This window comes from Coregonus clupeaformis, chromosome 31 (assembly GCF_020615455.1).
Source record: "Coregonus clupeaformis isolate EN_2021a chromosome 31, ASM2061545v1, whole genome shotgun sequence".
Classification (NCBI taxonomy): Eukaryota; Metazoa; Chordata; class Actinopteri; order Salmoniformes; family Salmonidae; genus Coregonus; species Coregonus clupeaformis.
The window spans coordinates 33,485,113-33,511,992 of NC_059222.1; the positions used below are offsets into that span (position 1 = coordinate 33,485,113).

General features: G+C 45.4%; 1 protein-coding gene across 4 annotated transcripts; it reads left to right on the plus strand.

Moving 5' to 3' along the window:
- Positions 1 to 836: 836 nt before the first annotated feature.
- On the plus strand, positions 837 to 26,880 carry LOC121547384 (protein quaking-B). Of its 4 annotated transcripts, none has more exons than XR_005996521.2 (8): positions 838 to 1,490; positions 16,143 to 16,294; positions 17,692 to 17,808; positions 20,448 to 20,591; positions 22,327 to 22,414; positions 22,797 to 23,093; positions 23,183 to 23,502; positions 25,565 to 25,588. XR_005996521.2 is itself a non-coding variant. In XM_041858639.2 (8 exons), exons 1-8 carry the CDS (start codon positions 1,343 to 1,345, stop codon positions 25,585 to 25,587), a joined length of 1,044 nt encoding a protein of 347 aa, XP_041714573.1. In that variant the 5' UTR covers positions 838 to 1,342; the 3' UTR covers positions 25,588 to 26,880. The 4 variants fall into 4 exon arrangements, 3 of the variants coding, with proteins under 3 accessions (XP_041714572.1, XP_041714573.1, XP_041714574.1); XM_041858639.2 differs by having other exon boundaries at positions 23,428 to 23,502; positions 25,565 to 26,880; XM_041858638.2 differs by lacking the exon at positions 25,565 to 25,588 and having other exon boundaries at positions 837 to 1,490; positions 23,428 to 24,777.

Below are 26,880 nucleotides of genomic sequence, written 5' to 3' on the forward strand. Positions count from 1 at the left end.
ACAGAAGCAAGATTTGTGACCTGTTGCCACAAGAAAAGGGCAACCAGTGAAGAACAAACACCATTGTAAATACAAACCATATTTATGTTCATTTTCCCTTTTTTAACTTAACTATTTGCAGATCGTTACAACACTATTTATAGATGTAATATGACATTTGAATATCTTTATTCTTTTGGAACTTGTGTGAGTGTAATATTTGCTGTTCACTTTTTATTGTTTATATCACTTTTGTTTATCCATTTCACTTGCTTTGGCAATGTAAACATATGTTTCCCATGCCAATAAAGCCCCTTGAATTGAGTTGAGAGAAAGAAAGAGAGAGAGAGAGAGAGAGAGAGAGAGAGAGAGAGAGAGAGAGAGAGAGAGAGAGAGAGAGAGAGAGAGAGAGAGAGAGAGAGAGAAAGAAAGAAAGAAAGAAAGAAAGAAAGAAAGAAAGAAAGAAAGAAAGAAAGAAAGAAAGAAAGAAAGAAAGAAAGAAAGAAAGAAAGAAAGAAAGAAAGAAAGAAAGAAAGAAAGAAAGAAAGAAAGAAAAATACAGAGAGACCACCTGCATGCCACACACACTTTCAGAGATCCCCCAAGTGACAGACAGCAACTGAAGGTTGAACAGGTGTGCATACCTCTGAATGCAAATGGCCAAACAGCATTGTTGACATTGTCATCTAGAACAGCTCATCCTCTAAGTGTGTGTGTGTGTGTGTTTGTGTGTGTTTGTGTGTGTGTGTGTGTGTGTGTGTGTGAGTGTGTGAGGCGTGGGGGAGGAGAGAAAGAGACAGAGTGGAGACAGCACGCCCTCTCCCCTGAATCGAATCTTCGGGGACACGCAGCGCGCTCTGGTACCACCCCCTACCCCATTTCGGTCTCTCTCTCTCCCTCTCCCTCTTTCTCGCTCTTGCAGTGTGATGTGTGGTCATATGACAGGGTCTGAATATCGACACACACCGGACATGAGCGAGGAGGAATGAAGGGGAGAAAACAAGTGGACCGACTCTGAGAGAGCGTGAATAGGCACTAGGGACTTCTATCTTGCTGTGAAACGGTGAAGAAGAGAACTCGCTTACAGAAACGCGGGACACAACTTTTGCGATAGTGTAGGCCTAATCAAGCGAGCGGAGTAAAAAGCCTCTCGTTTCTTTCCCCTCTTTTTCTCCGGTCCCGTTACTTTAGCGCATGACATTGGGACTGCCGAATACTCAGAGCGGTGCGTGACAAACTCATCACAGAATCGGAGGCTAGGGCTCGAGGCAGCTTTTTGGACATCACTTTTAATCAAATTTTTGTAAAGCGTCATTGCAGAGCGTCGGCCCTAATTTTGTAGACTTGAGTTGTGAGTGTGGCCATGGTCGGGGAGATGAGTGAGCAGGTCCGGGAAAGACCAAGGCCTAGCCCGGACTATCTGATGCAGTTGATGACGGACCGGAAGGTGATGAGCTCGCTGCCCAACTTCACTGGCATTTTCACACACCTGGAGCGGCTCCTAGAAGAAGGTAAATGTGTAGGCTCAATGCATATTTTTTAGAAGATTTACAAAAGACATGGTAGCCTAGGTCTATAATTAGTTGGTGGATATGTCAATTATGTTGCTTGGTATAGGCTACAACTTTTTGATCCAAGTGTTACCTAAACTAAAAACAAAGTATTGGCCCAAACTTAGCTCCAACTTGATTAAAAGTATGCAAAAATTATGTCCATTTAAAATGATGTGTTTGCTCAACTTGTCTCATATGTTCATTCAACTACAAATTATTATTTGGGCATCTTAACTAAAAAAGTATATGAAACTGGTTACACACACACAATCAGTCCTTTTAATATACAATGTTTTCAACTGACATATTTGACACATATGATTACATTGTGCATGTTAATTTACAGTAATTATTATTCAACATGTCCTCACTTGGGATTTGAACTCACAACCTCATGGTTCACAGCATTCCGATCTTCCTGTTACACACCATTTCTGTGTCAATTATCAGTTAATCTGACTATTCTCTTAACATTGATTTGATTTACTTATTTCAGCAATTTTTTGTTTTTCTGTATAGTTGTCTAATGTTGGTGGGGCAATACAGGTGAAATCAATCATTGACACAGACATGGTGGCGTAGCAGGAATATTGCAATGCCGTAAACCAAGAGGTTGTGAATGAATCAATGAATGAATGACATTTTATTTTCATGTCAAATCGCCAATTGGCAACCCATCCCTTATGGGATTAATTGACACATAAACAAACATTACAATAATTCACTGTGGTAATTAAATTATCATTCTTCTTCTGGTGTTCTCTGCATTGCGCATCGCATTAAGAGTGAAAAAATGTAAGGTAAAAATCTATACATAATAGATAAGGTTATCCAAACAATAATTATATCCCTAGAGCAGTAAAATAATATACATACATACATACACACCGTATATATACACATACATACATACATACATACATACATACATACATACATACATACATACATACATACATACATACATACATACATACATACATACATGCATACATGCATACATACATACATACATACAGATAAATAAATACAGGAAAAAAGAAACAGAAGGCATTTGAACCCAGTCTGTCACAAAGAGAAGATGAGTTCTAATCCCAGGTGTGAACATGTAAATTGAAAACATTGTATGTTAAAAGCAGTGTGTGTGTAACTAGTTCCACAGCCTTTTTTAGGTAAGATGCCCAGAAAATAGTTTGTAGTTGAATTATACATATATTTTTTGTTCAGGTAACACTTAGACCAAAAAGTAAAGTAAAAAAAGAAATAAAGGCTGTTGAACCAGTTACCTGATAATAATAAGAGACAGATTTACATTTACTGGGGGGGAGGTGCTGGTCCAAATCAAGGTGTCATCAACCACTCCACACATTTCTTGTTAACAAACTATAGTTTTGGCAAGTTGGTAGGACATCTATTTTGTGCATGACCCAAGTAATTTTTCCAACAATTGTTTACAGACAGATTATTTCACTTATAATTCACTATATCACAATTCCAGTGAGTCAGAAGTTTACATACACTAAGTTGACTCTGCCTTTAAACAGCTTGGAAAATTCCAGAAAATGATGGCTTTAGAAGGTTCTGATAGTCTAATTGACATCATTTGAGTCAATTGGAGGTGTACCAGTGGATGTATTTCAAGGCCTACCTTCAAACTCAGTGCCTCTTTGCTTGACATCATGGGAAAATCCAAATAAATCAGCCAAGACCTCAGAATTTTTTTTGTAGACCTCCACAAGTCTGGTTAATCCTTGGGAGCAATTTCCAAATGCCTGAAGGTACCACGTTCATCTGTACAAACAATAGTACGCAAGTATAAACACCATGGGACCACGCAGCCGTCATACCGCTCAGGAAGGAGACGCGTTCTGTCTCCTAGAGATTAACGTACTTTGGTGCGAAAAGTGAAAATCAATCCCAGAACAACAGCAAAGGACATTGTGAAGAAGCTGGAGGAAACAGGTACAAAATTATCTATATCCACAGTAAAACAAGTCCTATAGTGACATAACCTGAAAGGACGCTCAGCAAGGAAGAAGCCACTGCTCCAAAACCGCCATAAAAAAGCCAGACTACGGTTTGCAACTGCACATGGGGACAAAGATTGTAATTTTTGGAGAAATGTCCTCTGGTCTGATGAATCAAAAATAGAACTGTTTGGCCATAATGACCATCGTTATGTTTGGAGGAAAAAGGGGGTGCTTGCAAGCCGAATAATCAAATCAAATCAAATCAAATTTTATTGGTCACATGCGCCGAATACAACAGGTGCAGTGTCAGGGCGTGTGTAGGTGTAGTGTAGGAAATCAAATGCAGGACGCCGACTGTAGGTTCCAAAATGCTGTATTTCTGGCCCAACACAGGCAACAGGACAACTAAGCCCAACAGCTAAATTACGCACAAGGCGAAAAGGCAAATGCGCACAAACAGGTGCGACAAACGAAGTGGTGCACGAACAAGTGCAACTATGCTCCAGCGCAGTGGAGAAACTATGCTCAACCGAGCAAACACAACACTGACGAAAAACAATCATACACAACACATGACAAACACAACGAGAAACTTATAGGACACTAATTACGTAAAACAGAAACAGGTGTGACACAAACAGACAAAAGCAAACGAACATGAAACATCTATCGGTGGCAGCTAGAATTCCGGAGACGACGAGCGCCGAAGCCTGCCCGAACAAGGAGGAGAGGCAGCCTCGGCCGAAACCGTGACAGTACCCCCCCCTTGACGCGCGGCTCCAGACGCGCGCCGACTCCGGCCTCGGGGACGGCCAGGGGGACGCGGCGCAGGGCGCGTCGGACGCCTCCGATGGAACTCCGTCAGGAGCGACGGGTCCAACACGTCTCTCCTCGGCACCCAGCACCGCTCCTCCGGACCGTACCCCTCCCACTCCACTAGATACTGGAGACCCCCCATCCGGCGTCTCGAATCCAAGATGGATCTCACGGAGTACGCGGTGCCCCCTCGATGTCCAACGGGGCGGAGGAGTCTCCAAGATCTCATCTTCTTGGAGTGGGCCCGCTACCACCGGCCTGAGAAGGGACACATGGAACGAGGGGTTAATACACTTATACTCCACAGGAAGCTGTAATCTATAACAAACCTCGTTCAACCTCCTCAGGACTTTAAATGGCCCTACAAACCACCGACCCAGTTTCCGACAGGGCAGGCGGAGGGGCAGGTTTCTGGTAGAGAGCCAGACTCGATCACCAGGTGCGTACACCGGTGCCTCACTGCGGTGGAGATCAGCGCTCGCCTTCTGACGTCGGAGGGCCCGCTGCAGGTGGACGTGTGCAGCGTTCCAAGTCTCCTCCGAGCGCCGCGCCCACTCATCCACCGCAGGAGCCTCGATCTGGCTCTGCTGCCAGGGTGCCAGAACCGGCTGGTAACCTAACACACATTGAAATGGGGTTAGGTTCGTGGAGGAATGGCGTAGGGAATTCTGGGCCATCTCGGCCCAGGGAACGTACCTTGACCACTCCTCCGGCCGGTCCTGGCAGTATGTTCTGAGAAACCTACCCACATCCTGGTTTACGCGTTCCACCTGCCCATTGCTCTCCGGGTGGTAGCCCGAGGTGAGGCTCACCGAGACCCCCAACCGCTCCATAAACGCTCTCCAGACCCTGGAGGTGAATTGGGGACCCCGATCAGCCACAATGTCCTCGGGCACCCCGTAGTGCCGGAACACATGGGTAAACAGTGCCTCGGCAGTTTGCAGGGCCGTAGGGAAGACCCGGCATGGGGAGCAAACGACAGGCCTTAGAGAACCGGTCCACAACGACCAGGATGGTAGTATTCCCTTGGGAGAGAGGAAGGTCAGTTATAAAATCCACCGAGAGGTGGGACCATGGTCGTTGTGGAACGGGCAGGGGCAGTAACTTACCCCTAGGCAGATGTCTAGGCGCCTTACACTGGGCGCACACCGAGCAGGAGGAAACATAAACCCTCACATCCCTGGCCAACGTGGGCCACCAATATTTGGCACTAAGACAGTGCACTGTCCGGCCGATACCCGGGTGTCCAGAGGAGGGTGACGTGTGAGCCCAATAGATCAATCGATCCCGACACTCGAAGCGGAACATACTTCCGACCCTCCGGGCATTGTGGTGGACTAGGGTCGGTGCGTAATGCCCGCTCGAGCTCAGAATCGAGCTCCCACACCACCGGTGCCACTAGACACAACTCCGGCAGTATGGGAGTGGGCTCCACGAACCTCTCCTCCCCGTCATACAGCCGAGACAGCGCATCTGCCTTCCCGTTTTGTGACCCAGGGATGTAGGTGATCTTAAAAGAGAAACGGGTCAAAAACATACTCCATCTAGCCTGCCGAGGGTTCAGCCTCCTCGCTGCCCGGATGTACTCCAGGTTACGGTGGTCCGTCAAAATGAGGAAAGGGTGTTGAGCCCCCTCAAGCCAGTGCCTCCACACCTTAAGGGCCTGTACCACAGCTAACAGCTCCCTGTCCCCTATGTCATGATTTCGCTCTGCCGGGCTGAGCTTCTTGGAATAGAAGGCACAGGGGCGGAGTTTAGGTGGCGCGCCTGACCGTTGTGAAAGCACGGCGCCAATACCGGCCTCAGACGCGTCCACCTCTACCTGAAATGGTAAAGAGGGATCCGGATGCGCCAGCACCGGGGCCGAGGTAAACAGGTCCTTCAGCCTCCCAAACGCCCTGTCCGCCTCGACTGACCACTGCAGACGCACCGGACCCCCCTTCAAGAGAGACGTGATGGGAGCTGCCACTTGCCCAAAACCCCGGATAAACCTCCGGTAGTAATTCGCAAACCCCAAAAACTGCTGCACCTCTTTCACAGTGGTTGGTGTTTGCCAATTACGCTACGGCCGGCCTTCGGTCTACCTCCATCTTCACCCCTGACGCTGACAACTGATACCCCAAAAAAGGAGATCGACTCCTGGAAAAACAGACACTTCTCTGCCTTCACATACAGGTCGTGCTCCACCAGCCTCCGCAACACTCTGCGCACCAGGGCCACATGCTCGACACGGGTAGGTGAGTACACGAGAATGTCATCTATGTACACAACGACTCCCAGTCCCTGCATGTCCCTGAAGATCTCATCCACAAATGATTGGAAAACCGATGGAGCATTCATCAACCCGTATGGCATGACTAGATACTCGTAATGGCCCGAGGTGGTACTAAAGGCTGTTTTCCATTCATCATCCTTCTTGATGCGCACCAAGTTGTACGCGCTCCTGAGATCTAATTTCGTGAAGAAACGCGCCCCATGCAACGACTCAGTCATGGTCGCAATCAGCGGGAGTGGATAACTATACTTCACCGTAATCTGATTGAGACCACGGTAATCGATGCACGGACGCAAACCACCATCCTTCTTCTTCACGAAAAAGAAACTCGAGGACGCGGGGAAGTGGACGGCCATATGTATCCTTGTCTCAGCGATTCGTCTATGTAAATCTCCATAGCTTTCTTCTCCTCCTGAGACAGAGGATACACATGACTCCGTGGGAGCGCAGCTCCTGCCTGAAGGTTTATCGCACAATCCCCCTGCCTATGGGGTGGCAACCGCGTCGCCCTCGCCTTACTAAACGCGATAGCCAAATCCCCCATACTCAGGTGGAATGTGCAATGCGGGCACCTGGTTTGGACTCTCCACCGAGGTAGCCCCTACGGAAACACCCAAACATCTACCCACACACTGAGCAGACCACTCCATCAGAGCCCTCTCCTGCCACGAAATCACTGGGTTATGGGTACTCAACCAGGGCATGCCCAGCACCACCGGATACGCAGGAGAGTCAATCAGGAACAGCTGAATCATCTCCTGATGATCCCCCCTGCGCACACATCCTAAGTGGCGCCGTGACCTCCTGATCAAGCCCGTACCCAACGGACGACTATCTAGGGCGTGAACGGGAAAAGGAACATCAACAGGAATGAGGGGAATCCCTAACGCTAAACAAAACTTTTTATCAATAAAATTCCCAGCTGCGCCTGAATCTACCAGCGCCTTATGCTGGGCATGAGGTGCTACCTGTGGAAAACATACAGGCATACAGAAATGGGCAACAGAGAGCTCTGGGTGAGTGGGCGCCTACTCACCTGGAAGGAATCCCCAGTGCGGGGCCTGTCGTCATCTCCCCTAGGAGGCCATCCCCAGCACCTAGCCGCGGTGTGTCCTCCCGACCACAGTTGGTGCAGTGGATGGACCCCTAGCCTGCCGACCCCTCCTCTCTCTAGCGCCAGCGCCCCGAGCTCCATGGGACAAGGCTCGGAGGCGCTGGAGGGTGGAATGGACGGACCCTCCGCAAGACGTCCGCGGGTAGCCAGCAGGTTATCCAGCCTGATGGACATATCCACCAGCTGGTCGAAAGTGAGACTGGTGTCCCTGCACGCCAGCTCCCGACGGACGTCCTCACGTAGGCTGCATCGGTATAGATCGATGAGGGCCCGATCATTCCACCCTGCATCTGCCGCCAGAGTACGGAATCGAGCGCGAATTCCTGGGCACTTCTCTTCCCCTGTCGGAGGAAGACCAGACGCTCCCCGCCGCTTTCCCCTCCGGGGATGGTCAAACACCGCCCTAAAGCGGCGGGAGAACTCGGTGTACGTGATGGTCGTGGCGTCGATCTTCCTCCACTCCGCGTTGGCCCACTCCAACGCTTTCCCGGCCAGGCAGGAGATCAGGGCGGACACGCTCTCATGCCCTGAAGGTGCCGGGTGCACGGTGGCCAGGTATAGCTCTACCTGGAGCAGGAATCCTTGACACCCAGCCGCTGTCCCGTCGTAAGCCCTCGGGAGAGATAGTCGGACTCCTCGAGGTTCCGGCGCTGGAATGGCCGGGCTGGCCGATGGTGCTGGCAGGGCGGGCGGTGGTGGAGGCGAACCCCAGCCTCGGAGTGTGGTAATCACCTCCTGCAGGGCGTTCCCCATCTGCAGGAGTTGCTCTTGCTGGTCCCGAACCTGGGCTTCCAGTCTTGTCTGGGCTGCTTCGGCTCCTGCTGATTCCATGACTGGTGTATGATTCTGTCAGGGCGTGTGTAGGTGTAGTGTAGGAAATCAAATGCAGGACGCCGACTGTAGGTTCCAAAATGCTGTATTTCTGGCCCAACACAGGCAACAGGACAACTAAGCCCAACAGCTAAATTACGCACAAGGCGAAAAGGCAAATGCGCACAAACAGGTGCGACAAACGAAGTGGTGCACGAACAAGTGCAACTATGCTCCAGCGCAGTGGAGAAACTATGCTCAACCGAGCAAACACAACACTGACGAAAAACAATCATACACAACACATGACAAACACAACGAGAAACTTATAGGACATGTGACGTCACGAGAGGCTACACAGCTTTCAGCGGGATTGCTCAAGTAGTGCAAGGAGACAAGGTTCAAACAAAACAAGGATTTTATTATAGGTCTTGGGAAATTAACGAAAATATAACAAAATTCTGTTCTCTTGTGGCTCTTTAAGGGTTAACAGTTCAGGGATGTCTCTTCCACATCCAAAATCATAATTCTCACTCGCTCAGATAACTTTTCCCCAGCCTTACTGTAGTCCACGTTGCAGCTAGTGGCCAACCCAGCAAAAAGTCCTTCCAAATGTCTCTCACGTATTTCCACAGGTGCATATATCCAAAGGTGAGTATTTCCCAAAGGTAAGTATCTCCAAATCCTTATATTCCTCATGGAAGTGGACGTGCAGCACTCTTGTCCTCCAGAGAGCCCAGGTTGGAGACTGTGTCTCTTCCCTTCCCAAACCTTCAGCTCATCAGCTCCTCATTTGTTTCAGCTGCGTGGGAAGATTGGCCATAGAGGGGTGGAGTTCCCGACCATACCAGCAGATGGAGCCATAGCTGTCTGGGTTTGCAGCCACCTCAGGGGGATGTAACGTCCCTCCAGGACACAGCCTCTCGTGACATCACAGACACTAATTACGTAAAACAGAAACAGGTGTGACACAAACAGACAAAAGCAAACGAACATGAAACATCTATCGGTGGCAGCTAGAATTCCGGAGACGACGAGCGCCGAAGCCTGCCCGAACAAGGAGGAGAGGCAGCCTCGGCCGAAACCGTGACATGCAGACATTACAGTGAAATGCTTACTTACAGCCCTTAACCAACAGTGCATTTATTTTAAACAAAAAAAGTAAGAATAAAACAACAACAAAAAAAGTGTTGAGAAAAAAAGAGCAGAAGTAAAATAAAGTGACAGTAGGGAGGCTATATATACAGGGGGGTACCGTTGCAGAGTCAATGTGCGGGGGCACCGGCTAGTTGAGGTAGTTGAGGTAATATGTACATGTGGGTAGAGTTAAAGTGACTATGCATAAATACTTAACAGAGTAGCAGCAGCGTAAAAAGGATGGGGTGGGGGGCAGTGCAAATTGTCCGGGTAGCCATGATTAGCTGTTCAGGAGTCTTATGGCTTGGGGGTAGAAGCTGTTGAGAAGTCTTTTGGACCTAGACTTGGCACTCCGGTACCGCTTGCCGTGCGGTAGCAGAGAGAACAGTCTATGACTAGGGGTGGCTGGAGTCTTTGACAATTTTGAGGGCCTTCCTCTGACACCGCCTGGTATAGAGGTCCTGGATGGCAGGGAAGCTTTGCCCCAGTGATGTACTGGGCCGTACGCACTACCCTCTGTAGTGCCTTGCGGTCGGAGGCCAAGCAGTTGCCATACCAGGCGGTGATGCAACCAGTCAGGATGCTCTCGATGGTGCAGCTGTATAATTTTTGAGGATCTGAGGACCCATGCCAAATCTTTTTAGTCTCCTGAGGGGGAATAGGCTTTGTCGTGCCCTCTTCACGACTGTCTTGGTGTGTTTGGACCATGATAGTTCGTTGGTGATGTGGACACCAAGGAACTTGAAGCTCTCAACCTGTTCCACTACAGCCCCGTCGATGAGAATGGGGGCGTGCTCAGTCCTCTTTTTTTTCCTGTAGTCCACAATCATCTCCTTTGTCTTGGTCACGTTGAGGGAGAGGTTGTTGTCCTGGCACCACACGGCCAGATCTCTGACCTCCTCCCTATAGGCTGTCTCATCGTTGTCGGTGATCAGGCCTACCACTGTTGTGTCGTCGGCAAACTTAATGATGGTGTTGGAGTCGTGCCTGGCCATGCAGTCATGGGTGAACAGAGAGTACAGGAGGGGGACTGAGCACGCACCCCTGAGGGGCCCCCGTGTTGAGGATCAGTGTGGCAGATGTGTTGTTACCTACCCTTACCACCTGGGGGCGGCCCGTCAGGAAGTCCAGGATCCAGTTGCAGAGGGAGGTGTTTAGTCCCAGGATCCTTAGCTTAGTGATGAGCTTAGAGGGCACTATGGTGTTGAATGCTGAGCTGTAGTCAATGAATAGCATTCTCACGTAGGTGTTCCTCTTGTCCAGGTGGGAAAGGGCAGTGTGGAGTGCGATAGAGATTGCATCATCTGTGGATCTGTTGGGGCGGTATGCAAATTGGAGTGGGTCTAGGGTTTCTGGGATTATGCTGTTGATGTGAGCCATGACCAGTCTTTCAAAGCACTTCATGGCTACAGACGTCAGTGCTACGGGTCGGTAGTCATTTAGGCAGGTTATCTTAGAGTTCTTGGGCACGGGGACTATGGTGGTCTGCTTGAAACATGTTGGTATTACAGACTCAGTCAGGGACATGTTGAAAATGTCAGTGAAGACACTTGCCAGTTGGTCAGCACATGCTCGGAGTACACGTCCTGGTAATCCGTCTGGCCCTGCGGCCTTGTGAATGTTGACCTGCTTAAAAGTCTTACTCACATCGGCTACGGAGAGCGTGATCACATAGTGAACACCATCCCAACTGTGAAGCACGGGGGTGGCAGCATCATGCTGTGGGGGTGCTTTGCTGCAGGAGGGACTGGTGCACTTCACAAAATAGATGGCATCATGAGGAAGGAAAATGATGTGGATATATTGAAGCAACATCTCAAGACATCAGTCCGGAAGTTAAAGCTTGGTCGCAAATGGGTCTTCCAAATGGACAATGACCCCAAGCATACTTCCAAAGTTGTGGCAAAATGGCTTAAGGACAACAAAGTCAAGGTATTGGAGTGGCCATCACAAAACCCTGACCTCAATCCTATAGAAAATGTGTGGGCAGAACTGAAAAAGCGTGTGTGAGCAAGGAGGCCTACAAACCTGACTCAGTTACACCAGCTCTGTCAGGAGGAATGGACCAAAATTCACCCAACTTATTGTGGGAAGCTTGTGGAAGGCTACCTGAAACGTTTGACCCAATTTAAACAATTTAAAGGCAATGCTACCAAATACTAATTGAGTGTATGTAAACTTCTGACCCACTTGGAATGTGATGAAAGAAATAAAAGCTGAAATAAAACATTCTCTCTACTATTATTCTGACATTTCCCATTCTTAAAATAAATTGGTGATCCTAACTGACCTAAGACAGGGAATTTATACTAGGATTAAATGTCAGGAGTAGGGAAAACTGAGTTTAAATGTATTTGGCTAAGGTATATGTAAACTTCCGACTTCAACTGTATATAAAATATATGCAACACATTTTCCACAAACAGGTTTCTGTGCCAATTCACCACACAACCAATAAACAAAGCATACCAACTTGGGCACTTCAATATCATGGTTTGTGTTTTCAACACCACAATAAATAGACTTTGTCAATCTCAACAAACGTTTGATAGTTTGTTTGTATGTACAGTGCCTTCGGAAAGTATTCAGACCCCTTGACTTTTTCCACATTTTGCTACGTTACATCCTTATTCTAAAATGGATTAAATAAATACAAATCCTCAGCAATCTACACACAATACTCCATAATGACAAACCAAAAACAGGTTGTTAGACATTTTTGCAATTTTATTAAAAATAAAAAACAGAAATACCTTATTTACAGTGGCTTGTGAAAGTATTCACCCCTTTGGCATTTTTCCTTTTTTGTTGCCTTACAACCTGGAATTAAAATGGATTTTTGGGGGGTTTGTATCATTTGATTTACACAACATGCCTACCATTTTGAAGATGCAAAATCTATTTTTTGTGTGAAACAAACAAGAAATAAGACCAAATAAACAGAATACTTGATCGTGCATAACTATTCACTTTGACTAGGCCATTCCAAGACATTTAAATGTTTCCCCTTAAACCACTCGAGTGTTGCTTTAGCAGTATGCTTAGGGTCATTGTCCTGCTGGAAGGTGAACGTCCGTCCCAGTCTCAAATCTCTGTAAGACTGAAACAGGTTTCCCTCAAGAATTTCCCTGTATTTAGCGCCATCCATCAATCCTTCAATTCTGACCAGTTTCCCAGTCCCTGCCGATGAAAAACATCCCCACAGCATGATGCTGCCACCACCATGCTTCACTGTGGGGATGGTGTTCTCGGGGTGATGAGCGGTGTTGGGTTTGCGCCAGACATAGTGTTTTCCTTGATGGCCAAAAAGCTCAGGACTTTATGGTAGAGTGACCAGACGGAATCCACTCTTCAGTAAAAGGCACATGACAGCCTGCATGGAGTTTTCCAAAAGGCGCCTAAAGACTCTCAGATCATGAGAAACAAGATTATCTTGTCTGATGAAACCAAGATTGAACGTTTTGGCCTGAATACCAAGTGTCACGTCTGAAGGAAACCTGGCACCATCCCTACGGTGAAGCATGGTGGCGGCAGCATCATGCTGTGGGAATGTTTTTCAGCGGCAGGGACTGGGAGACTAGTCAGGATCGAGGGAAAGATGAACGGAGCAAAGTACAGAGAGAACCTGCTCCAGAGCGCTCAGGACCTCAGACTGGGTCTGAAGGTTCATCTTCCAACAGGACAACGACCCTAAGCACACAGCCAAGACAATGCAGGAGTCTTTGAATGTCATTGAGTGGCCCAGCCAGAGCCCGCACTTGAACCCGATCGAACATCTCTGGAGAGACCTGAAAATAGCTGTGCGGCAATGCTCCCCATCCAACCTGACAGAGCTTGAGAGCATCTGCAGAGAAGAATGGGAGAAACTCCCCAAATACAGGTGTGCCAAGCTTGTAGCGTCATACCCAAGAAGACTCGATGCAATTACATAGATACAGACACATTACAGAGAGGGAGACTAAAAAATGCTCAACCTCCAGATGAGTATGAGGGGGGTGTTTAAGTACAATTCTTACAAGCTTGTTTGGCTGGTAGCTTATTCTTTAGATGTTTGGGGCTGCTGGTGAACCATGATGTGCAGACATAATCAAAGTGACACTGGAGTAGCGCACTAGCTAGGTTTCCATCCAATTGGCGACAGATTTTAATGCAAATATTCTAAAATCTTCATAAAAACAACGTGCCATTTCAGAGTTTCCTTTAGGAAAATCTGTCACCGGACAACTTGACAGGGAAGATTTAAATTTACCGGACATTTGAGAATTTTACCGGACATCCATATGCATTCAGATACGAACTTGCGCAGCCAGCGCCATTAATAAACGAGTGATATTGGCCAAATGAGCCATATTTATGTGTCCTTAAAAACAGCCTATAACAAATTACAAAAACACTATTCCTTGTTTTGCGATGTGTAGCATATGCAACACTTTATAGCCAATTTTATTTATTGCTTTTCAGGCTACTTTCCTAAAACAATAATTGTCCACCTCACTGTTCACCTGTCAGAGATTTGAGCATTACATGAATCAGGGCATTGCATGCATAGGCCTATAGGCTTAGATGCCCACTGTATGCTATTAACATTTTAATAAATATATATAGCCTATATAAAGGAAGATAATCTTAGGCCTAACCCGAGAGATACAGAGAGATAGAAATATGCCGGTGGCATGCTACGACACCGACATGCATTTATTTATGTCAGATGGCTACTGCGTCTGCTATATAGATATAGATGTACAGAAGGAGGCTAATTCGTAACTTTTTCAATCAGAATATTTTGTATAAAGACAAGCATTATATTGTTAGATTATAGGAGTAACTCTGGTCTTCCTCACCTCAAGTTCAATAGTCAGAGTCAGTTGGTGCGCCGGGGCACACTTCCTTCATATCACAGGCCTGCAGTAGCTAAAGCTTAATAATAGCCACACCATACCAAACCTTCACAAACATTTCTAAACTTTATTAGGGTAATATCAAAGTAAGTCAAGCCATTGTTTATAGGGAAAATATGAGCAGAAGAGCAAATGTTAACCAGGGGAAAAACGCACTACCCTCCCCTGTGCCCAATAAAAACCCACACAACCCTCCCCAAAGCAAAAAATAAGTTTGACAACCCTCCCCTATTCTGTCCCTAAGTTCAAACAACAAGATTTATTTTACAGTGTACTGTGAGATACACATATGCACACATGCGTGCACACACACACACACACACACACACACACACACACACACAATAATACACACACACCAGGCAGTGGGTGCTGTGAACAAACGGACAGTTGTTAGTCTGGGCCGGTGACCTAATGTGCGAGGGGTGTGAATGTGGCGCCCCATCCCCGGCCAGGCACGAGGCTCAGTACACACACGGTCAATGGGATGTCAGCCTGAAAATATTTGACTGGGGAGGGCGACTTAGACAAGTCGAGCACCATGCAGTTACATTTATTTAAACAGAAAATCCCATTGAGACCAAGGCCTCTTTTTCAAGGGAGCCTTGCACACAATTATACAAATTCACAATATTTACAATTTCAACACACACACCTGTTTGTGTGTGTAGTTGATTTATTTATTTATTGATTGTAGTATTTCAAGAGGCCACCACCACAACAACCAAACACACACCAAACAGGACAAACAACATGGAAACAAACAATAACATGTTATGTGGAATTATTGATCATGTTAACAGTGGTCATGGTTTTGTTTTTGACAAGGGAAAATCAGAGGGGGAGAAAGAAAGAAAAAGTAGTAAGAGAGAAGAGAGGAAGACAAGAGAGAGGAAGAGGGGGAGTTATTTGCGCTAGGATTTATCTCAACACTTCAACCTGCCATTACACTATCTAGAGCTGTCTCTGTATTTATAGACTGGACCATGGTCAAACATGCACATACTTACACACTCATGTACGCACTGTCTCTCTTTCCGTCCTACAGCCACATTATTCATATTGTGTTAGTTTAACTACTGTGGCTGTCTCATCCAAGACACATCATCCACTGTGCGTGTGTGTTATATTGTGTGTGTGTGTGTGTGTAGTGTACGTTTACTTTTAGGTCTGTGTGTGCGCGTGTGTAATAATCAGGTTTACGTGTGAGGTCAGGTGTTATTAGAGGCTTAAAGCTGTTGTGATTATAGCTTTACATAATTAACGGTTCTAGTTATTATTACTATGGTCAAACTTAGTTATCACTCTGCTTCCGTCAGGCCATAGTTATTTCACAGGGTAGTGTGTGTGTGTGTGTGTGTGTGTGTGTGCGTGTGTGTGTGTGCGTGTGTGTGCAGTAGCCTAGCGGGTTATTATAGTGGTTGGCTATTAAATGTTGTTAGTAATGCATCATGCAACAATATTGGAAGTCTGAGTCAGACAGCTTTAAACAAACACACACACTCTGTCTTTATTTTGCTATTGGGCCTAGTGTTCTAAATGATCAGTTTCTCTCTCTCTCTTCTTTCTCTCTCTTTCTCCCTCCATCAGAGATAGGTAGAGTGCGCAAGGACATGTATAACGACTCGATGAATGGAGGTGTGGCCGCCGAGGGTCGGAACTCTGAGGAGCTGCCTAATGGGATTGGTCCAGTGGCTCAGCTGCAGGAGAAGCTCTACGTGCCTGTCAAAGAGTACCCCGACGTGAGTGGACAAACCTTTTTTCACCCTTTGTAGACTTTATTGCAGTGTCTATCCAGAGTGACAGCATATCTATACCGAAATCAACCCCTTTCCATAACAACAGAAACTTCCAGCCCATTGGAGGGTAAGGTAGAGCCATTGCCATGTTGATACTCCTGTCTGGTCCTTTCAGATTTGTTAACATAGATGGGGTAGCAGTAAAGGGGAAAGGGCTGCTTTCTAAGCTCCCAGCCCTTATAAAAGAGGGCAGAGGACATCAGATAGAGGTGATGACAGAAGCTTCTCTTCATTCACATGATAAAATGGCGCGGGTGCACAAACACACACAGACACACGCAGAACGACCCACACAAACTCACATAAGACGATGGAACAGATGAGATCAGGGCTAAAAATAATGACTAGCTTCTCTCTCTAGTGTGTGTGTATGAATGCGTGTGCGTGCGGGTGTGCGTGCATGTGGGTGTGTTAAAGGAGTTCTTTAGGAATGAAGAGAATGCGTTGACACCCGTATAGAAGTTGGGGGTCAGAGAAACAAAAACAGACAGACACAAGGGTGTGAAAGGTAGAGAGACAGAGGGAAAGACAAACGGAGAGAGAGATGGGAAAGAGGGAGATAGAAAGAGAGCTAAAGAGAGTGAGAAAGAGAGAGAGGCAGCTGTCTTATTAATCTCTCAGCTCCAGTGACAGATAAGGTTAAGAGTGTCCAGCCTCACCACAAGCCAACACACACAATGACCTATTCCTGACTCTCTCTCTCTCTCTCTCTCACACACACACACACACACACACACACACACACACACACACACACACACACACACACACACACACACACACAGAAGCCCAGAATGGTGCACAATAAGAACAGAAATTAAATATTAACATGAAGATTGCAGTATGCAAAAAGATAAGAAATCTCTGTCTGTGCCATCCTTGGTTCAACATACTTTTATTGCAGCAGCACTCTCTAAATCAGTGGTGGCCAGCTTTCCTCCTGGAGAGTGAATGGACGTGCAGGCTTTTTCTCCAGCCCTACTCTAAATACATGTCACAATACCACATTCTTTCGACAACTAAATACTTTGGAGTGAGTCCGTTGTTTGTGATTTCATGGACAATAGACACTCCAAACCGACCAACAACACACACACACACACACACACACACACACACACACACACACGAGCGCGTACAGGCTTCAGTTTATTTTTCCGTGTTGGGAGAGTATTCCCTCCAATATCATATGTCTTATTACTTAGCTAGTATGAACAAGTTACCAACCACGGCCAGGAGTATTTCATGGCTAGGCACCAACTCCTGGACCTACATATTCTTAAAATATGTCTCTCTCTCTCTATGTGTGTGTATGTGTGTGTGTGTGTGTGTGTGTGTAGTTTAACTTTGTAGGTAGGATCCTGGGTCCAAGGGGTCTGACAGCCAAACAGCTCGAGGCAGAGACAGGCTGTAAGATTATGGTACGAGGGAAAGGATCCATGAGAGATAAAAAGAAGGTAGGTACGCTCACACCAATGTCGTGCGGTGAGGTTGGTGGCTGGGTAGACACTGGCTATTATCAAAGCCAGATATACTCACAAATAAACATTGATGAAGCCCAAGTTCACCATACAGTACAACAGATAGCTCAAACAACCAGATTGACATAGGCTACTAACCGAAATTGACAGACAATTTTCACCAAATGTAAATACCAATGTAGCCCAGATACACAAGCGATAGCCTCCGATGGTGGCATATTTCATATCATCCGACAAAATGACACACTGCTCAACTCAGCTCAGCCATAGATCGATGTAGCATCCAAAGTTACAACCAATAGGTGGCACTTAAAGACCAATATATGGACACATTTCATCTGAATAGTGTGGAACTCAAACTCCAGCCTTTCACAATGGATTTACGTGCGCAAACACACATACACGTAATAATATTATTATGTGAAATATTATTACACACATTTTATCAGAATAGTTTGCAATCCAAACTCCAGCCTTTCACAATGGATTTACGCATGCACGTAAACACACACACACACACACACACATAATAATAATATTATTACACACACATATACACTGAGTATACAAAACACCTGCTCTTTCCATGACAGACTGACCAGGTGAATCCAGGTGAAAGCTATGATGTCACTTGTTAAATCCACTTCAATCAGTGTAGATGAAGGGGAGGAGACCGGTTAAAGAAGGATTTTTAAGCCTTGAGGCAATTGAGACATGGATTGTGTATGTGTGCCATTCAGAGGGTGAATGGGCAAGACAAAAGATTGAAGTGCCTTTGAACGGGGTATGGAAGGCGCACCGGTTTGTGTCAAGAACAGCAATGCTGCTGGGTTTTTCATGCTCAACAGGTTCCCGTGTGTATCAAGAATGGTCCACCACCCAAAGGACATCCAGCCAACTTGACACAATTGTGGGAAGCATTGAAGCCAACATGGGCCAGTGTCCCTGTGGAATGCTTTCAACACCTTGTAAAGTCCATGCCCCGATGAATTGAGGCTGTTCTGAGGGCAAAAGGGGGTGCAACTCAATATTAGGAAGGTGTTCTTAATGTTTGGTATACTCAGTGTATAATAAATAAGGTTCTAACGAAATGTCCATATCAAAAATGAAATGACTGAAAAATGCAGTTCAAAACGTTAAAAAAGTGTCTCATCAAATTGAAATTCTAGCTTGATAAATCAAATGGATCAAATGGATGTTGTCTATTCTCATGTTCATTCAACAATAGCATAACCCGCAAATTGCAAAGGAAAATGCATATAGGCCTACCTTTACTTGTAAATTAAGTCCATTTGTCTGTCCTTCAGGATGAGCTTCTTGGTGATCAAACTCTTGTCTCCGAGCAACCACAACTTTCATTGTGGCGCTGATATGTGCACAGCAGAACCCCGTGGCCATTATTTTATTCTGCAGAACACGAAAGAGTGCATCAGTTTAGCTGAAAATCTCCACATAGACCATCAGCAGAAAGCCGGTTGATGCCTTTGACAGCCAGGTATCATATCCAGAGGCCATCAGCAGCGTGTCGTTGTCCCGATCTGATGAAAGTCAAGAAGTGTAGGTGTTGGTCTCCCTCTCTGAATTGTACCAAGTTTTCTTGGAAATCCAACTTGGGAAATTGTTTGAGGTACAGTATAGTGTCCATTTGTCATGTTGTTTTTTGCTGGCTAGCTAGCTTTGTTCAGTTCAACGGATGCGAGCACAAAATTATGTAGACACCCAAATGTGCAGAGCTTACCATAGGCGTACCCACACAACAAGTTTAGGCAATACACATGGGCAATCAACAGTGACTGGAGTAGGTAACATGTTTTAATGGATTTGAATGGATGGGAATGAAGGCATGTATACCCTGGTGCCTTTCCTGAGGTTTTGATGCAGTTTTATTAAATGTTTAGATTCTGAGCATAAAAACCACCCGAATCATTGAAAAAACATTAGATAACAAAAAAGTAATGACCATTTTTTTATATGATTTATTTTGCTTTCCAAAACAGCTTTTTTTATTAGATTATCATAGGCCTACCCTGCCTACTGCACATAATTGGCTCACATACTTCACATTTTAGCAGACGCTCTTATCCAAAGCAATTTGCAGGAGTAATTAGGATTAAGTGTGTTGCTCAATTGCACATCGAGTCGGCTCAGGGATTCAAACCAGCAACCTCTCAGTTAATGGTCCAATGCACTTAACTGCTAGGCTAACTGCCGGCCTCACATGCAGGCATGCATGCACCTATGTACACACACACATAGCATGGTGTATTTATTTTGGTACTAGATTATAATGGAGTGGAGTAGAGGTGAATAGAGCTGAGTCCATCTGTTTCTCTGCTGGTTTTGGTTCTTTGGTTCTGGCCAGGGTGTCAGACTTACAGTGGAGCAGGTAACGGCAGGTGGAGCATATCATCAGCATTCCATCTACCTCTCATGAGAATATACCCATCCCACACCTCAGAGAAAGAACGAAAGAGGGGAGAGAGGGAGGGATGGAGAGATGGGGAAATTAGTTGAAAGAGGTAGAAAGAGTAGGTAGACATTCTGACCTGTTGTTACAGAACTAAAGCCAATGTGGACAGTTTTCTGGGAATATTATTGTTTTGAATGTATATCAGGAGGAGCTGAACAGAGGGAAACCTAACTGGGAACATCTGAGTGAGGAACTCCATGTACTCATCACAGTGGAAGACACACACAACAGAGCTCAGATCAAACTACAAAGAGCTACCGCAGAGGTCAAGAAACTACTCGTACCAGCCGTGAGTACCATGAGTTTCATGCTATAATTATGTGTGTGTGTATATATATTGTATACTGTATGTCCCAATGGGCAAAAACTGGTTGAATCAACATTGTTTCCACTTCATTTCAACCCCAGAAATCTATGTGATGACGTTGAATTAACGTGGAAAACGAATTGTATTTGCAAAAAGAAATCAACGTAAGGTCATTCTGTATTTCTTTCACCCAACTTTTCACCTAAGTCCAATGACATGGTGAAATGTTTTGTTGATTTCAGGTTGAATTCACATTAGTTGACAGCTCAACCAAATGTAAATCAAAACTAGACTTTGTCTGTGCCCAGCGGGGTGTGTGTGTGTGTGTGTGTGTGTGTGTGTGTGTGTGTGTGTGTGTGTGTGTGTGTGTGTATGTGTGTGTGTATGTGTGTATGTGTGTAATTCGCCAGGCAGCATCTATAAAGGCGTATCCATGGTAATGCATGTTGTGAAAGGAGGAGGGGATGAATGGAGAGACTGTTCACTCTTTCTTTTCACTCTATCACTCCTTTCACTCCTCTCTCACACTCAATTCATTCCCTCCTCCTCATTCTCTTTCTCTTTTCTCACATGAACTCTTTCCATGCGTCCCTCAACATTTCTCACATTCTCATAGCCAGCTACCCAATGCCCCCACACCACAGACTGTCACGAGTGTCAGTCATATGCGGTGGATCGAAGTCAGGCGCAGGACACAGAACTCTAAGAAACGTACTTTACTGAAATAAGTAAAGAATACAACACAGACTACCTCCACACAGGGAGGAACTAACCCGCTCAACCAACGACACACGAAACGAAAAACAACCACGCACAAAACACATTGGGAGCCACTGGGTTAAATAGGGAAGGAGTGATCACAATAATGGGAAACAGGTGTGTAACTATAGACAACAGGTGCAACATAGAAACATAGAACATAGATCGGCAGTAGCTAGTATTCCGGTGATGACGAACGCCGAAGCCTGCCCGAACAAGGAGGAGGGGCAGCCTCGGCAGAATCCGTGACACAGACAAAGTATTGCTAAACATTTTGCTCTCACTCCTGAATTCAACATTGAATAAAGTAGTTGTGAACTTTCAAACTCTCAAACTCTCAAATTGCACTGCATTGACTTACAGCAGGGATATTCAAGCTGGGGTCCGCGGAGGCACGGCAGGGGGTCCGCAACAATATATAAATGTGTTAGGAGTTACCTTTCTAGCTAATAGGCTATGTTAAAGTTAACTGTGGATAGCGAAAAATAATTAACAACTATCTACCAAATCTATTCATTTGAACATTTTGATTACTTCTCCTTGCAATTATCATTCCCCTGATGATCAGACAAGACATCTGGCCCCCTGACTTACAGTAATATAACTTATTCCCCCTTTCAACTTATGCTGTCCCACCCCCCTCTGTTAATGTCCAATCAGTGTACAGTACAGTATCCATCAACACCAGAGAAGTTATAGGGTAGGAGGGGGCTAAGCTGTGAAGTACCGGTACTATAATGATAAATGTTAACTTAACCATGACGACCTGAGTGGGTGGGTGGGGGTTAATGATATCTGTTAGTTTAACCTCGCTGGCCTAGCTGTACAGCTGTATGCCTACATCACTCACAATCTGTTCACCAGAGTGTAACGTAATTCAGCCTTCAGCCAACTGGACGGATATTGAATGTCCTGTGTGTGTGTGCGTGTGTGTGTGTGTATGTGTGCATGTGTGTAGGCTGAAGGAGAGGACAGTCTGAAGAAGATGCAGTTGATGGAGCTGGCCATTCTCAATGGAACCTACAGAGACGCCAACATCAAGCAACGTAAGGATGACATCATTACACTCTTAGAAAAAGGGTTCCGAAAAGGTTCTACATGGAACCCGAAAGGGTTATACCTGGAACCAAAAGGGTTCTACCTCGAACCAAAAAGTGTTCTTCAAAGGGTTCTCCTCCACCCTTTTTTTCTAAGAGTGTAGAAAGCGACTGTCCTGAAACCTTCGGAGGGGCTTTTTGAGGGAGATTTTTTTCTTTTCCAACTAGTAATGATTTTCTTATTTGTTTTTTTCGCTCTCTCTCTGTGTGTGCGTGTGCATGTGTGTGTGTGTGTGTATGTGTGTGTGTGTGTGTGTGTGTGTGTGCGTGTATCTGTATGTGTATGTGTATGTGTATGTGTATGTGTGGGTGGGTGCGTGCATGTGTGTAGCCACTATGGCTTTCTCCCTAGCCTCCTCTCAGCAGCATCGGCTCATCTCCAGTCCCTCCCCTGTTATGCAGCAGGCTATGAGAAACCCCGCCCCTGTTCAACAGCCCAACCTAATGCCTCACCTGATTCGTCAGATCCAGAGTCAGCAGGCCCTCATGCAAGGAGCCAATCAGCATGCAGGACTGATGCAGCAATCACCTGAATCAGGAGGATTCTTCTACACTCCCTACGAATATTCCCCCTACACCCTAACCCCATCTATACTAGAATACCCCATGGACACTAGTGGAGTATTAGGTAAACACACACACACACAGATCAAGTTAATTTGGGAATGAGGGTTGTGTTGTGTTGTAACCTGGTTGTATTTCTCTCTCTGTCTCCAGGTATGGCTTTCCAAACCAAAGGCTGAGAGATAACCTCCCTCCTACACATGGACCTCAGACACACACACACCACACACCACACACACCACACACCACATACACACACACACACACACACACACACACATACATTTATCTGAGATGGGCCTCTTGACTGTCTTCTTAATGTTTCTGTAACTGTTTGATGATGTCACTGTTAACCCCTGTGTTTTGGTGTTTTGACGATGTGGTTGCGTGGTGAGCAGGAGCGATGACGGCTAAGGTGCAACGCCACAATATGAGGGTCCATCCTTACCAAAGAGTAGTGAACACCGACAGAGGTCAGTTAGATCACCAGACAGAGTGAGTGTGAGTGGGAATACGCATGTGTGAGTGATTCTGTGTGTGTGTGTGCGCGCACGTGTGTGTGCGCCAGTGTGTGTGTGTGTGTGTGTGTTAGCTGACCTATGTGTGCCACCTGCTAAGAGGGGTATGAGACCAGAATGTGAGGGGAAGGTCAAACAGTGAGCTGTGTGTAAAAGTAAAACAACAGTCTGTCAGAGAGCAGAGAGAGGGTAGTGATAGGAATGGATGAGTCCGTTCCAGGGGTGAATATTCCAGGGTGCTCATAGCCCCTCTGTCAGATAGATGAAGGCATGTGAGGTTGTCCCCTGCTTTTAGAATGGACCGTTCCTCCATGTGACTGTGACCTTGTGACTCTCTTGATTTAGAGTTCTGAGAGCTCTGTTCAAATACTATTTATCTCTCGCTCTCTCTGTCTCTCTCTCTATCTCTCTCCCCCTCTTTATCTCCCTCTCTCTCTCCCCCACCCCTTCTCTCTTTCCCGGTTGTTTCACTACTGTTCAACCTAAGAGACAAGCAGGGTCATCTCTTTTATACCGTCTTAAATTACACCATTCCTTTGATTTTATTTTGTAAAAGTAAACAGTACTTTTTGATCTACTCTTTTATTTATTGATATGGTTTTATAATGATTGTTTTGTACCTTATGGATCAGAGACAGACAGTACTTGAAGCTGAAACAGCCTCCTTATAACCATTATCCATACGACCTTATACAGTATATGACCAGATACTACTGAAATCTGCATTATGAGATCGTGTGTGTAAAGTAAGCATTACTGGACCTTCATGGGGTAGGGATGGGTTTACATGAGATATCATTTAGATAGACATTCCATTGTCATATCATTATGCTTAGCCTATTGTTTTTAGACCTGTAGTTGTTGCTTATGTGCTTGCAAAAGTAAATAGAATTTACTTTTTGTGTGATTGTAAAAATTATGAATATAATTTTAAGTTATGAGCAGGACGTGTTATTGCATTCTTGGGGATGTTTTCTTTAGAGTTTACACTACAGACATTTTTATTTATTTTGCAAACATTCTAGGGTTTGTTTCGGTACGACTTTATATGTTGAAGTGATGTTAGTGTTTTCTTGGTGTCACTATCATACAGTACAATTGCCCTAGGCAAGCTGTGTATCAGCCCTAGTTTAACTGGTGTACGTAGAGAACCAACGTTTGAGATTAAAAAACAGACAAAAAACTACAAAAACAAATGCCTGAAAGTTATTATTATTAGAAAATATCTGTTCTTAATGAATTCCTTCTAAAACCACATCTCTTAACATCTCATGGCTCTCTGTAACTGCAGGCCTCTTTGCTTCTCTAGCAGATTACATCTCTAATGCTTAACAGCAGTCTGGAAACCATACCAGATCATTTTTAATCAATTAATTGGTCATCATTGCATTTGGTCTTTTCTGTCAAGATACCATAACATACACAGTGACTGCTGCTAACCATTAAACTGTGTTTAACCCAACCCTCAGGACCCACCAGCCGTTTACATGCCTGATCTAGTCCATCAAGGGATTGATGATTAGTTGACTAGATTATGTGAAACTACTGGTGGCCCCCATAGACTGGGTTGAGAAACACTGTGTTAGTCAGAACAGCTTTAGATGTCAGTGACACTCTCACGCCCTCACACGAAACCATACCCTATGTTGTCTCCATGGTTTCTCTGTCTGTAGTGCTGCTAGCCTCACTGTAGCAGTGCTCACACGTTCTACAAAGGGCACCTTTATAATGCCTTCATTAACAATACATAAGCATTCATAACTGCCTATGTCAGCAGTCGCTGGTTGGCATCTCACATTGTGTCACTTACTGCATATGCCTGACCTTATGTCAACTTGCAGATATTGACTTATAAATGCCTATGTAGTGCTTATGAAGGTGTTATGTATGCATTAAATCTTTCATGTTGTCATCCTGACACCACTAGCTGACACTAATCTCTTTCTATCTTTTTCTATGTGTCTTTTTTTATTCTTAATTTCTTTGTGTCTGTCCGTCTGTCTCCTAACCCCCCCAGCTGCCACAGCAACTAACCCCTGACCTCTGTACCCACTGATGACCCGCCCGTCTCCACCCGTGGCTTGCTCGTTGCCATGATCTGGACAGCAGCCACGCCCCTCCCCCTGGAGTCACCTCTGCCAAACCAACCAGAGACCAGCGGCCATGGTAATGACCCTTCAGGACCCAATCAGGACCCAGTCACCAGCCACGCCCACCCAAACACCACACTATCAAGCCATGTGCCCCTTCTATAGGAACCACTACATCAAAACCACCCAATCACAACCCCCCAACCAAACCCCAGCCATGCGCTCTGCACTGGTCAGATAACCTGTCTCTATACCTTGCCCTGCATTGAGTCGATTTGAAGCTATAATATTATAATAATTAAATAATAATAACAGTTATATGTATGATCATAACTTATCCATGCCCACTAAGCTAGTCTGACTGTCCCTGTTCTCAAACCCTCAGCGGGGATCTAGAGAAACCGGAAGCATCTGGTTTTCAGGGGGAAAGCAGAGAAGAGGCAAAGCCTAAAAAACGAATGCTTACGGTTTCTGCCGACCCACTAAGGGGTTTATTTTACGCCTGCTACGTTAGGTTAGTGTCACACAAAAAGTTACTCAGATCTGGTTTAATAGGTCACACCAGTTTCACATGATGTCCTCTCTAAGACTGTTACACCATGCCTGCCTTTCTCCAGTGACCTGAGGCTATCTAATGGGTAAGATCACACTCCTCCAGGTGCTACAGAGTGAAGAGTCTCAACCATAAGGTTTGCTTTACCAATACAGTATTAAATGAATCTGGAGAACAAAGTGCCTTTATTTATTCCAATAGAGAGATATGTTACAGACCAGAGCAGCCTTTCTATGGTGAGTTTATATTCTCCATGAAAGAGAAATAACCTCACACCATCTTTTTTATGTCTCAACAAAGTTAAAGAGATGTGGTGTATTATACAGAAACCAACTCAATGTTGTGGTTTACCATAAGCCTACATATGTATTTTGGATTTAGAGGAAAGTGCCAAAAAGGGTCCGTTTCTTCCGTTAGTATAGTAGGACCTCCTCAGAACAGTGTTAATTTTGTGTGTTTATTTTCTTTGGGGGAGTGATGTGTATACTTGTGTGTCTGCCTAGAGAACACACCCTATTGTATAGTGTTGTGTTATTAGATGTGTGTGTGTGTTACATACCTGAGCTCCTAACTCTCCTCTTGCCAAGCGGTTGTTCTTACTCATTCAAGACAAAACATCTGTTTATAATGTATTTTTATATTATATTTTGTATGTGAGAAATAACATTAAATGATGTTTTCTGATAAGAA